The following is a 14,657-nucleotide window of genomic DNA, read 5'->3' as shown; positions in this document are numbered from 1 at the left end:
CCTGCCAGGGATGAGCGCAACTTTATATGCGTTTGTAAGAGTTGGAAGTAAATCCCACTCAATTATTTGTTTATTTTAATGATTTCACAACAATAAGTTGGCTGGAGCATTATTGCAAAATAATCAGCACATCAAGTGTATTCATTTAACCAGCTGCGAGAAGTGACTTTGCAAAAGGAATGCTTCTGCTGTAACTCTAGAATTCACACTAGCTGAACAATTATTCTTAATTCTGATTTCAGAAATGTATGTTTAGTTTACATTGAATTTCTTAATATCTGGAGGAAGAAGCTCACATTAGTATTGGGGCAGGATAGTGTGGTGTGTGGCTATCTTTGATAAATATGTCTACACCGTTTCATGCTCATTATTGGTAGGCCTACTGTAGGTACGATTTGAGAGTTTTAGAGTGAGTGGAAGAGAGCAGGATTTTGAAACTAACCAACCAAAATAATGTCCCCTCCCTCTCTACTACAGAGAAAGTCAACTCTTAATTAATATTTTCACAGCGCATTTCACCCACTAATGGATTTCTTAAGAATTTAATTCAGAATATGGTTAGGGTTTACGGTCTGGAATTCAAACCATATTCTGGTGCCAAATAAAATAAACTGAAATGATTACATTAAAAGTGCGAAGATGAGTCCACTATCAGCTTGAAACAATGGAGTCAACTAAAATAATCTTTAGTTGGGGGCAGCCCTGGCTATAATCATGAATACGTTATAAAAAAAAAAGCCATTTGGAGTGACCTCACTAGATATAATGGACATAAAATGTACAAATTAAAGAGAAGAAATTTACTTTGCTTTTGTCCCTTTAAGTGTGCAGTTGCAGTTGGAAGGATAATGTAACAATTATATTATAAGGTTATATTTTTGCACACTTTCACACAATTTGAATCATATAAAAAAGCTGATAGAAAATTGACCTGCTGCAAACAGGTGGCTTGGGGCGCTAGGCAGTTGTTTGTATTGTTTGGCTAGAAACGGCCCTGCTATTCAGGAATATTATAATTCTAAAGCATAAGGTACTTTGTAATATGGTACACTGGGAACAAAGGCATTTTTTCACATTTTTATTGTTATTGACATATTATCATGTCTCAAAAGAAATGACATAGCTGGTTATGTAAGTTGATATCAAAATCCTATATTCAGCTTTGGGCCTTTCCTGTGGTATTAATCCATTCATTATACTCCTGTTACGTTCTCATAGGAGGCAGGGATAGTAAACCATGTGAGAAAGGTGTCGCGCTGATGCTATTGAAAAAAGCACAATGAGTTACTTTCAAGTTTTCTATAACTGGTAAGACCCAAAGCAAAAACAAACAGAACAAAACATTTTACTTATGCACATTATATACATTCTTAAAAAAAGTATAATAAAGAATAAAAGATTTTGCACAAGCCTCGTATGTCAACATTGTTTTGGGGTTATGTCATTGTCAACAGTGTACCACAGGCACTGGAATAGGCAATCCTCTTTAATGTAGTAAACTGTGCAAATGATCAGTGCGGATGTTCTGGTATTGAAAACGTTACGTCGATGCTGGAAATAAAAATGAACAGCATTCATTTCATGATTTGTTTGGGAAGATCACAGGTGAAAGACTTGATTAGTTGATTAGTATGTGTTGAAAGCAGAATGCATATATGGTTTGATAAATTCATCTTGCCTGATTGTGGGCAATATGGCAATAATCTAAATACATTGAGAAATAGTCTACACGTGTTAGAAATAACATTTAATTACCCAAATATAGTGTGGAATAGGCTACTCACTAGAAGTTCACTATGTCAATATCCAAGACCTTGGATTTTACAAAAGAAAAAAGAATGTCAGCAAATGTTGGCAACTCCATGCTCTTTAATAATTATACAGCGGCCTTAACAAAAGGATTACAGTTTTTTCCTATCGTTTTCGGTCATGTACCCATACTATGGTCACTTTTCCCTATCACTTAACACAGTGGGCTTTAGAGACACACACCTCTGCATATCTGTTAACCTTTGGTGCAAAATGCACTACAACAACCACACCACAAACAATGCTGCCATAACTTAACACATGTTTCCTCTCAGAACACTATGACCTAAAAAACACTAACATCTTGAAGCATTGCCAATTGCATATATAAAATGTTGCTGTGTCCTCCAGTTTGGCATAGATTTCCTGTAGTGTTGCATTGAAAAAAAGAGAAAAAACACAGACAAACACTTCTTTGGACTACAGTAATAAAGTTTGTAATATTACAGTATGACAATCCAAGCCAAGTATCTGCTGACAGTGTTCATATGTTGGTTTACCTCCCACAAAAGATGTCACAATTGAGTGTGGTAAATGTACTGTAATTGTAAATACAGTAAATACTGTAAGTGTTTTATGAGAAACTGAGAATAACAATTTTCAGTTTTTGTAATGCAAATTACATACAGTAAGTACGTAATATATGATCCAGAAACAAATCACAAACACAACAGTTTTTTTCACTGTGCTTTACTTTTTGGAGATTCAGCTGAAATGACCACCAGGTGTTTTGCATTGCAAAACTTATCCTCTGTGTTTTGTACAGATCATTGTATGTAGTGTTACTTTTACGTAAAAAAAGTAATTCCATGCCAATTCACCAAGAACTATGGTGCACAGGGGGAAAAAAATCGAAATTACTGTAAAATAAAATAAATAAACTATAAACTAAATATTTTTTCTTATTCAAACATGTAACTTAATTTGTCTGTCCAAATGCAGCATCTTTCCATCTACAGTGATCTAAATTACTGTTAGGTTTTGAACAGAAAGTTCACTGTTTTGAACAGAGTATCTAAACATTGGTAAAATATGCTGTAGTTCCACAGCGTTTTGCCGGTAGTGAACATTGACTGGGGCAGGTATCCATGAAAATTGGAAGAAGGCGTCATTGCCAGCATTTGTATCTTAGCATAGGGGCAAGTAACCACAGTTTGGTTCACATGGTCTACTGGTATGCTCCCTGTGTTAAGTGTTTAGGGAATGTGAACATGGTTTGGGTAAATTGCCTAAAACGATAGGAAAAAACTGTAATGAAGGATTTATTTGACATAAACATTTACGACATTGGACACCAGATCTTAGGGAGTGGAGTAGCCTCAACTGAATATATTAGTAATGTTAGGTGAGTGAGATAACTGGATAAGTGTCTGAGTCTTGACTGTGCAGGGAACTAATCCCTGTGTCCGAGTCTTCATCCTGGCTGATATTGCAGCATCTGGTTTGCTCAACCCAGCCTCTTTTAGTTTCTAAACTCCACACCATCTCCCCCTCTTTTGGCACATTATCACTGCACTTCTCAAACGTCAATGGTTCTTCGTCAGCATCCAAAGTGTCCAATTGTTTCAGTAAAGCATGGATCTCTCTTTCCCTGGCTCTAAGCGTCACCTGGGTCAGCTGCAAATCGTGGTCAATAGCAACTAAATCCGTGTCTAAGCGAAGTCCGATGTATAAACTAGCATCGAGCTCTGTTCGGATCCTCTCAACGTGGTCCAAAAGACAGTCGTTTCCTGCCACCAATCCAACAGTGTGCATGCCCGGGGTCTTCATGAGGTGTGGTGGTGATGTGGTGCAGGCCATGGGCTTCTCCTCTCTCCTCCTCCTCTCCATCCATCTTCGATTCAACTCCTCTTGAATGTCCCTCGTCATGCTGTCCACGAGTGCCTCGTGATCTTCCAGCCTCTCCTGCAGCTTCACCATCTCCTGACATTGACGCAGGTACTCTTCCATGTTGGCGATCCTGTCCACCGATGAGAGCGCGTCACCTTCGCGCGTAAAGGGCCTCTCCACCGGGCCGTCAACTGAATATGTATCTTGCACATAATTGACCCCGTGACTTTTCATTCTGTCCGCATGAACCTGCGCTTCAAAACAGTCTATCTCCTTATCCAGCTCGTGGATCCTGTGGACCTGTTGGCGGATCGCGTGGTCCTGGGAAGCTACGCGATGGATTATGGTCTCCATGCGTATCGAAGTCGCGTCTACGGACGTCGCCCGCGTTTTTTTTTTATTTATCTTTTCCAATTTTCTGAAGGCTTTCCTGACTATTCGACGCTGTTTTCCCGGAGAGAAACACATGGCGGCGTTAGAATTGGTCGCTCCTGCAGCAGCGGGAGGGCTGTCTTTGCTGCGCACGACGCGCGCCTCTGCGCTCCTGCAGGGGCCAACCGCGGCCCCTGCAGGAACGCAGAGCCGTGCGTCGTGCGCAGCAAATACCGCAGACGGCTCCTGCTGGAACAGCACAAACTTCACGTTGCCCTGCTCCTCCGCTCCCCACGCGTCCCATAGACGCAGGATTCTTGTGTTATCGGGCAAAACGCGCTCGAGTTCTTTCCATATCTCAACGACGCAATAGGATTGAGGTCTGCGTCGAAGCGTCACTTGTTTGGACACTTTTACCCGCGCGTTGTGGTGGTCGTCCAGAAGCAGCACCCTCAACACGTCGGCACAGGTCGTGCGCTTGGACAAACCCAACACCAGTTTTTCCTCTTGACAAACCCACACTGATATCTGGCGTTCCTCCGACTGCATGGTGAATTGATGGAGGTCCGATTCTGGGATTCCGTTATAATAATAGGGTTAGTGGGTTCAGAAAAAAAAATATCCGCGACTTGAAGAAGGCCGAAGGCATACAAGCAATAGCATTTAATATCTATTTTTACAGTATGCTTCTAACAATCATCTGCTGCCGTGTGATGAGAGGGGGCTAGTCCCTTGCACTGTGTTTAAGTCTCAAAGTCTTAAGGGTCCAGGGGTCTGAACTTCTAACTTAAGACGCGCCTCCGCGCTAATCACGTGAATGTTATGCGTCAACGTCTGGCTGAAGTATCTCAGCTTACAGGACATGTTCACCCATCATATATAGGGACGTACCATACCGATCGCACCAATAACCCATACGCCTACCTGTTACAACTATAATTCCTAATTATTATTATTATAATATTGAATTTATTTATTTTTATTTCCCACATGAAATATAACATTATCCACATTGGATTATGCTCTTCTTTTTAAATACTGTAATGATGAAACTGATTCTTACAAAAGTACTATTTAGCCAAGATATAGATACATTTAGAGAATTTTTCGGGTTTGATTTACAGCGTTAGCAGTTGTTCATCTCAGCGCTCCCTGCTGTTTAATTACATTTCCCTTCAGATTGGGGCACTAGCGCCACAAGGCAAAGCGATGGTAAATGGCGCTATCTAGCGTTTATCCAACGTCTATGCAGGGAAGTTTGGACTGCAAGCATTCGTATTTAGTATTTCGAGTCAACCTACAAAAATGCAACATCCCCGGATTTATTTTACTTCAATATTGCATACATACAAAGTATCTAGAAAGCTACAAAATATATATCGAGAAGGCATCATGATATTACAGACCAGGAACATACAGTAATGACACAAACAGCATTTTTCTTTTCCTCGCCTTTGCTCCCACATTTTACTTCCATTATGAAAGTTTATCACAATTTTGTACCAGAAAAAGCGAATATATAGATTTATACAAAGCACATTTTTACAAAAAGAAAAATTCAGCACACAATTGTCTTAAAGATGCTATCTGAGCTGTGAATACCACTTTAAAGCAAACATCTGAAAAATGATAGTGAAACAATACAGGTACCAGTACCTACATTTAAACAAAAGTACAAATAACAACGGCTAAACTGCTGCTTTTTTTTTTGTCATTCTGCCTCAACCCAACCCATGTTTACTGTTCATTTTGTATTGTCACAGAGTTCCAATTAGGACATGGATGTTGTTGTTTTTTCATGTCCCAGGGCAATGGGGTGTATACAGCCTGCTGTTTAACAGTGGAAATGACATGTCTGCAAGTCTACCAGCAGTAACTAGCAGTAACCTTGTTATAATATACTGTTGGGCTTGCAATATACAGACAATGTCATCACAAAACCAAATACAATCATATACAATCACAATAGGGAAACATGAACACCTCAGTAAGTAATCAGTAAATATGAACAGATGCACATGGTAAACATAACATAATAATAATAATAATAAAAATAATGACAACAATAAAAGCCCATTTAACTCCACAGTGTACATAGGACTTTGACAAAATACTGAATGAGTGAACTTATGTTGTCTGCATCCACCATAGACATTGTCAGCATTATGTAGAAATTCTGAAGAGTAAAATACTTTGTTTACTTCGTTTTGAAAGGAAAGCAAAATATATGCTTGAGTAGCATTTACAGTGAAAATATTAGCCGTAATGGCCTCGTACAGAAGAGCAGAGATGAAAGTATAAAACTGAAGCTGCTTTTAACTCTTAAAATGAATTACTTCAAAAAATAAACGTTTCTTTCAACATGGTTTTGGAAACAATTTGATGATATAATTGTGTTCACAGGTGTTATGATATATATTGAATTATGAAAAGGTTATAATCTTTTGGTCTAAAACATTTCATATGTATTGATGACTCAGTCATTCACTTTTATATTTTGTGGATTTAATGATCGCTTTGTAATTCACACAAGGATGCCATCAATTACCCAGATCAGTTACACATACTGGTCATTTTGTGTAGTACTAGTTCACATCAGCATATAATGGCCAATTCCTTTATAAATACAATAATCGTTACCAATGTAATGAAGCTTTTCCTTGTGCAAACACCAAAAAAACTGTTCCCATGAATACATCTAACCATTTTGAAACAGTAATCGAGAACAGAGTTACATCTAATGTGCAGACTTCACCTTGAGAAAAAAAAGCAATATTTTGTGTTTTTCTTTAAAATTGATCAGTTCTGAGCAAGCAATCGATTGCCAGCTCAACGGTGTTATAAGCATCTATACAATCTTTATTTTAACCTTAACCCTTAATCGTTACAGACCTTAAAAAAGGCAATGTGGTGATTGGTTTCACGTGTGTCTTATTTTTTGGTCTAGCAACGTCCTTGATAACTTCACTTTATTTTCAGATGCTGGAAAATTGAACGCAAAGGCACTTCCTTGCTACCGTGCAGGACTTGATGACAGACATCTCTCTGTATTTTTGGTCTATACATCAGGAAAGGCAAAGTCTGTTCATGTATATAGTACACTCTTTAGAAAAGTTGTAGGTTAAACCGATTACAAATGTAACATAGACAATCTCTTGACGTGGGATAATTAAACAGACGTGCCACATTCTCAAAAACACTAAGAGTGAGTTCCTTAACAGAACCTTGTCCAACTCAAAGAAGATGCTGCTCAAAGATATTTTCTATCTCTTCCATACTGACTGATTAAAGATTTGAAAACATAGTACAGGAAAGATCAGAATATACTCGTCTAAGGCACTGTCCACTTACACTTTGGCAGATTGTATTGTGAATTGGTTACACAACGCAAACACATTAAGAGTCTTTCAGAAAAGAGATCACAGCTTTAGTGGCATCTTTTGGAGTTCACACGGTTATGACATGTTTAAGGCTCAGGATTGGTGTAGGCCACAGAAACATGGACTAGTGTGAACAATAAAGGCAGCAACACTCTGGCTCTAACACAAATGAAACTGCAATATCCGAGAGAAGAAGAAACAAATCCGTCTAGAAGTGATCTACTGTCCAATGTTTGTATTGTTCCTAAAAAAACACATTGCTAAAAAGAAGATCATAATACAAAAAAAAAACGTTGGCATCTCTATGGCGTTGCCAAAATAGGCAGCAAAGTGCTTCGGACAAGCTGACCAATTGGAGTAATTTAAATAGTGCTTTTTTAATATCTGGAACCTTATCACCCTTCTCTTCTAAAAAAAGAAAGATGTATGTGTCGAGAAAAATAAGTAGTTTCTTAGGATGCAATAGCCCACCATTTAAGAATAAGGTGTCGATGTTAAACCTCAAGTTGACATGTTCACAGTGCATTCTTTCCATGGTTGATGTGTAAGACTTGGAGTGCTTCAGGAGGGTCACATATGCTCTTGGAAGTTGGAAAACAGTTTAGCTAATCGTTTTTGCAGTGACCACGCCTACCAATATTTATCTTGAAGTTAAATAGATTTAGCCTTATTTTGTAAAATATTTGCTTCTTTGGAACTTCTATTAGCTGTGGGTGTTTGTGTTTTATCTACAGAACATGGGATTCCAATTTATCAATGACACACGTACAAAAACACACTCATTCATATTAAATAGACCCTGTCATCCCATGGGGGGGGGGAGGTTGAGGGGAAAGACCTGGACCTTTTTTCTTTCCTTTGCGTGTATAAAGCAGAAGACAACATATATTTCTGTTCATCAAATGAATCTCAACCAGAAAATCTGTTATATATATATATATATATATATATATATATATATATATATACCACCACATGTATATCAAACAGGGATAGACTAAAACATGAATCTGTACCGCATTTCACAGCTGCAGTCAAAATTACAAAACACATACAATAAAAACAAAATCAAAAAGAATTTGTGACCACTCGTTTCACCCAACGCTAAAACGTAGAATAGGTATGTAGAGGCACTGCCACTTTGTCTTGAGGTTGGATCAATCTGTGGGGAACAAAAATGTCAGGAAGGGCTTGACGGACCGTTATTCCTTCACCAGTCTGTAGATGTGATGCTGAGCACCGTGCTCGCTGTTTGACACCTCAAACACACACGCCATACACAGCAGAGTCTCCTGAGTGTCTCTGTTGGTCACCACCTGCAAGACACAAGAGCCACATTTCAGGCCTTTCCAAACGGATAGCAAAGGGGAACAAGAGCATGGAGGATACAAATGCATTGTGCACCGCAAGGGGACGCATCGAGTCGGATCACACGTCATCTAGCATATGAGTTAAAAAAGCCACGGGGAGATGTTGAGCTGATCAACTTCCCACTCACCAATCTGCATTGTGCAAAAATGGAAAAATAGAAAATCTGAAAAAAGCAGCACAGTGCCCTCAAAGTACTACATTTCTTTCCCACATATGCGTTAAAAATAGAACATTTCTTATATTTGCAGATTGTCTTCCGGCAGCACAGTAAAGGTTCTCGACCCCCCCCCCCCACCCCCCCCCCCCCCCCTGTTCCCCACTTCCACATATGATGGCTAATAACAGAGGGACGCACCCCTCCCCCCGCCCTCCCCTGCAGATAATGAGACTGCCCACACTTTTCCATTCCCTGTGGAATGGCAGGAATGCAGGCGGAAAGGTAGACACACTCATCTCAAGGCCTGTGTTCTATGACTTCTTTTTTTTATCGAAAGACAGCGGGAGCAATCCAGGGCCAACAAACCTAGCCACCCACCAGGGAGCCAAGGGGGAGGGAGGGATCAGAGGGTACCTCAGATGGAGCGCCTCTCCCGTGCTCATAAAAAGTCAGGCACAAAGTCTAGTGCTTTGTTCCAACACAGCGATGCACAGAGCGCGGGAAGGGGTTGAGGTTGAGGAGAGAGGAGCTGGCGCTTTACCAATAAGATGGTGAAGTTCTCCAACACGCTGTTCATCATGTATTTCTCCGGCAGGTGTTTGAGCTTGTGGATGAAGTTGATCATGTATTCGCACATGGGAGACCGGCTTATTCTGTAGACGAAACGTCCGTTTTCAAACCGAGCGTATTCAGTCTGGAGAGAGAGCGATAGAGAGAGACAGATAGAAAAAGACCACGGAACCAGTTTTCATGAGCAACAGCAAAGAACACAATTTAATACATTAGATACATATAATAATAAAAACATACTCATAATAATACCAATTTCTCTTTACAAAATGACCAAATCACAAATAAATGAATAAATAAATACATACATTTTTAATACATACAAATGATAATAAAAAAACAACTCAACCAAGGGCAAGAAACTGACTTAACTGATTAATTTATAGGGGCAAGAAAAAACTGAAATGTGACGATGGCCCATGTCTCGACCCTTCACTAGTTCACAATCAACTCAAAAAACATCACTCAGAACTAATAACCGCGGGGATCGTACCTCCACTTTTTCCACCACCTGCTTGCCGAAAGAGCACACCTTTGTTGAGCAGGTAATGGTCATGTTTTCTGAGCTTTCATACTGGCTCGACACTCCATAAAATGCTCCTGTGTCTTCCTGAATGTTGCAGTTCAAGTCAGCCTGGTAATCACAAGTTAAACATAACCAATGCAAATGTTAGATGAATATCTTTTGCTAAAAGTAAAGTAGAGAATTTTATAATATTTCACTACCATTTTGATATTTCACTGCCATCCGACAATATTCATCCATCCATTTATATCTATATAGCTTGTACAAAGTCTTTATGCATGGCAAACATTCACAGACAAAGACACACACACACACACACACACACACACACACACACACACACACACACACACACACACACACACACACACACACACACACACACACACACACACACACACACACACACACACACACACACACACACACACACACACACACACACACAAACACTGGCAAACCAACACACTGCCATCTAGTGATGGCTACTTTTTGAAGATCCAATTGAATGCACATGCAAATGCATTCATAGAGGGAACACAATTCTAAAAAGAACTCAATTAAGTTATCTAAAGGCGGATTTTTCTTATGAAAAGGATTTGCTTCCAGAGGACAGCCCTTTGTATGTCCAGAACATGCTTTTTAGTTGTAGTTAACAAAAAGACAAGATATGTTTCTGCATCATTCTCCTCCTTCATTAAGCAAAGCAGTTATCCTTTCATTATTGTGTGGATTCTGCCTTTCATTTGAAATTTAGATCGGTCGGTCACTTCAAAAGAAATGTGAAGGGGACTTGGTCCAAGTGCATATGGGCCCACTTTGTTGACTGCCGCTAGTTAGCATGTTGCATCATGGAGAAAATACATGCAATGTTTATACAGCCATTAGCAGCGCAACCGGGTCACCCTATTGTTCTGATATATTAGACTGAATTAGAGACTGCTTTGATCACAGTCTCTCCTGCTATGCAAGTCCAAATATAGAAGAGCGCATTCTGCAGACATGAAGAGAGAGAGAGAGAGAGCTTCTGTGTTTGGACTCTGATTACTTTCATTTACTTAAGATGGCCCTGAATAGATTCTTATTAGGCAGGGTTTTAGAATCTGTTGGTAACTGAAGTAGCCTTAAGATTGGATAGACTGATGAATAATAGCAAAATGGTTCATTTAAAACCAAATCAATAATGTGATGAAGACTGAAACTATAAAGTAGACCAAAAAAATATGCTCTGAATAAACGTCCTTGCAAAATTATTTCAATATATTCAAGGCAGTACAATATGAGTCTATTGAGGAACACATGCGCTGCATTAAGAAGTTTTTGTGAAACTCACCCAAAATTTTATGAGAAAAAATGAATTCTGGGGACCTTTCCCAAAGAGGTCCTTCAGGCCTCCTTTCTTTTCAGGGAATTTGTCATAAATCTGATGAACGTCTACAGACTCCAGCAGGGCATCACTATAGGAATGGTTGGTATGCCCGATATGTACAAACAGGTGTTTGTTGTACTGCAAGGAAAACAGAATATGATTTGAAAAGGACCTTGAATAATTGCAGCAAAATAATACAGAAAAACGAAGGGAAGGTTATACAGAGTGCAATTCATTAATACAAGATTGGGGGAAAGTGACGTAAAGTTATAAATAAATAGATACTGTGCGTTGCATTTCACTTGAATGTTCGTCGTTGGTTCTTCTATGTTGAGGAACAGCTAAACCTTGTCAAGCCTTCACTTCTAAAGAGGCTTTGTCGCCTACAAAGCCCCTTCAAGGCAGCCCAACCCTCTCAAATATGTAACAAGATTGATGTCTGTTGTCATAGGGCTATCGGTGAAAAATAAATCAAGGGAATGTACACAAACCTTGATGAATTGCTCGATTTAAAGTAAACAATAAAAAACAATGAGAGCCGTGAGTGTACAGCTGATGCATTAAGCCTTGTAAAGTAGCATCATGTGAAGCAATGGCTTTTCTTGCTTGACCTATCTAATAGGCTCGTAGAAATATAAACAGTGCTGCAAAGGTCTAACACAGAGATGACGGTAACCTCTTGATATTTTGTCCTGGCCTTTGTCGGGGAATCCATCTCTAGAGTCTATCTATATGTGTATTGCCGAATAACTGAAAGAGAATGGGAGTGTTTTTGCGCTCTCTTACGGAGTCTTGGTCTCTTTGTTGCTCCAGGAAGGCAGAGAATTCTACCAGCCGAAGTTTAGACGTTCCGATGGAGCGACCCTGCCAAGCCGGGACTGTGGGGGCTTGGGCTGCTGAAGGCTCATAACCTGCCCACACACACACACACACACACACACACACACACACACACACACACACACACACACACACACACACACACACACACACATAAACACACACACACACACACATAAACACACATAAACACACACACACACACACACACACATAAACACACACACACACACACACACACACACACACACACACACACACACACACACACACACACACACACACACACACACACACACACACACACACACACACACACACACACACACACACACACACAAACGTGTAATTTAGGAGATGTTTTTGTTGCCCAGAGTGACCAACTACATACAGATGCAGGGCAGGTAAGGGCTGCTGAGAAGCTTGCTAAAGGATGGCCACAGCTAGGCCGCTGACATGGGGGGGTGGGCGGCGACCCTGCAGCTAGTTCCACATCCTGGCCACCACACCATCCCGCCCCGAAGCTATTCTGCCCAGCACTCTAGAATCATATTGGACAAGTATGCAAAGCAATCCAAATGCTCGAATGCTAAACTCTCACTTGTTAATATGCCTGCTTCTGCCTTAGTTTTCAGACCTTAAATCAACTTATTTTTTATGCTTGCATCGTAAGCCTTTCTACATGTTATAGAGCTGAGCGAGAAGTCACAAGACAGAGTGAGACACTAAATGTGTTAGTTCGTCATACGACACAAAACTTCACATGAAAACATGACCCAATTATTTCCCCATGTCATATGTAATCAGGCTTCATCCTTATAACTTTTCTAGAAAATATATATACCTAAGTACTAGGACCGAAGAATATTATTTATTTTAAATAATGAATTAGTGTTTTGCTATTAAGTAATTGGCATTAATTTCACTATTTCTTATTTTTTCTTTCAGTGTAAATAGGGTTGAAGGCCAAAACCTGAATGTTTGTTTGGGGTTGTCATTGTATTTGTGCTTTCTTTTATTAATTGTAAATTTGAACTTGAATTCTCACTTGAAATGGTTGTTGTGACTGCTGGCTGGATTGGATATCCTTGCTGGGAAAAGGGTTTAATACTGAAATAAAAGGAGAGAGAGAGAGAGGGAGGGATAAAAATAAATCCACAATAAGATACATAGGCCTATGATGGGCTATATATAGTATTCATGTATCCACCAGCCATTCATTCGGTCATTTCTACGGTAATAATACTCACTCTTGTGTGGATCCTGACTGACCGGTGGTGATCATTCCCTGCCAAAACTAAAGAACGACATCAATAAACAAAAAGAGAACAAACAACAAACAGCCGTGAACATTTGGTAAAAAAAAAACTGATTGCCAGAAGATAAAAATATGCACGGCGCATTTGAAGAAGTGCTTATCTCCGCTTCCATCCCCTCTGGTTCTGTGCCTAACTGATGGGGGGTTTGGTTATGCAAAGCTGTTGTGTGTAATGGGATTTGGCCCGCGTGGTGTTCAGCGGGGTTGGCCCACCCTGGTTGTGGAGCTCGATGGGGGAGGGGAGGGGGTGGGTGGTATGGGGGTGCTGGATCAGGGTCCGGTAGGGGGCTGGATGTGGCTCTCTTACCCCTGCTCCGGGGAACGATGGGCGTGGGATGCCCGGCAGCCCCAGCTTGTTGTGAATAGCGGTGGCAGAAACAATCTGCGCTGAGGACATGGCCGCCATGCTCTGGAGGGCTTTGTCCTTCACGGTCTGGTCCTTTAACAACAATTACAAAGGGCTTAGCACTCTCACAGAGAAGGGGGGTCGGCAGGGGGGGAGGGGGGGGGGGGGGGGGGGGGGAGAGGGGGGATGGGGGGGGGCATGGTGCAAGCAGCAATAACCAAACTCTAAACAACATACAAAAAAAGCCCACACAAAAGCGTACAAAAATAGCGACCTCACACCTACAATAGCAAACAACAAGCAGGTAAAAAAAAGAAAGAGAAAAAAGAGAAACAGCAGGTAAAAAAAGAAAGAAGGGAAAAAAAAAAGAGGAAAGTCAAACTGGCCACGCCATTATGTGTAGCAACTGTTCTGCCTGAATGTGGCATAACAGTTGGAAATTAAATCCCATATACAATGGTCCGGCTGGCATGCACACTGGCATACACAGTTTGTTTAAGGTTTAATCTTCCACTAACATCTTCCTAGATTGAAAGCAGCAGTGACATTCTCCCCACCCATTGTTCCTTTATCAATACAGTATTCAGGAGCTTTTCTATCAAGGTTTTTGTTAATCTGTATGTCAAAACACATCCAAACATCCAGGAGAATAACTGAAGGACAGAGGGCCCACTTGCTTAAAAGTATTTCTACAGCCTTTAGTCTCTTGTCTTTTATCCCAGGAGGAGAGCTTCTAAATGACTAGGCCATATGTGTATGTAGCTGCTCT

At 40.3% G+C, this 14,657-nt stretch overlaps 2 protein-coding genes across 8 annotated transcripts in view; both read right to left on the bottom strand.

The window, feature by feature from the left end:
- Window positions 1-3,029: 3,029 nt before the first annotated feature.
- rassf10b (Ras association domain family member 10b) lies at window positions 3,030-5,023 on the bottom strand. The gene has a single exon (XM_056607223.1). It carries the CDS (start codon window positions 4,558-4,560, stop codon window positions 3,151-3,153), a length of 1,410 nt encoding a protein of 469 aa, XP_056463198.1. The 5' UTR covers window positions 4,561-5,023; the 3' UTR covers window positions 3,030-3,150.
- A 282-nt stretch (window positions 5,024-5,305) lies between these two features.
- Window positions 5,306-14,657, bottom strand: part of tead1b (TEA domain family member 1b) — a 37,012-nt gene continuing 27,660 nt past the window's right edge. For 2 of the 7 annotated variants that reach the window (XM_056607216.1, XM_056607222.1), the window contains 8 exons: window positions 13,850-13,981; window positions 13,475-13,521; window positions 13,273-13,334; window positions 12,171-12,295; window positions 11,349-11,522; window positions 9,983-10,123; window positions 9,461-9,613; window positions 8,343-8,707 (listed from right to left, as the gene is read on the bottom strand). In XM_056607216.1, coding sequence (XP_056463191.1) covers window positions 8,594-8,707; window positions 9,461-9,613; window positions 9,983-10,123; window positions 11,349-11,522; window positions 12,171-12,295; window positions 13,273-13,334; window positions 13,475-13,521; window positions 13,850-13,981 — 948 coding nt within the window. In that variant the 3' untranslated portion in view covers window positions 8,343-8,593. Of the gene's footprint in view, window positions 8,708-9,460; window positions 9,614-9,982; window positions 10,124-11,348; window positions 11,523-12,170; window positions 12,296-13,272; window positions 13,335-13,474; window positions 13,522-13,849; window positions 13,982-14,657 lie in introns of all 7 variants that reach the window. The other 5 variants (XM_056607217.1, XM_056607218.1, XM_056607220.1 and 2 more) reach the window with 3 other exon arrangements.

This window comes from Gadus chalcogrammus, chromosome 14 (assembly GCF_026213295.1).
Source record: "Gadus chalcogrammus isolate NIFS_2021 chromosome 14, NIFS_Gcha_1.0, whole genome shotgun sequence".
Taxonomy (NCBI): Eukaryota; Metazoa; Chordata; class Actinopteri; order Gadiformes; family Gadidae; genus Gadus; species Gadus chalcogrammus.
Note: the sequence above shows the minus strand (reverse complement) of the source record. Positions and strands in the feature narration are given on the sequence as shown.

Excerpts from the sequence above, each read along its gene's own strand:
- rassf10b (XM_056607223.1), bottom strand. The coding sequence starts at position 4,560 with ATGCAGTCGGAGGAACGCCAGATATCAGTGTGGGTTTGTCAAGAGGAA.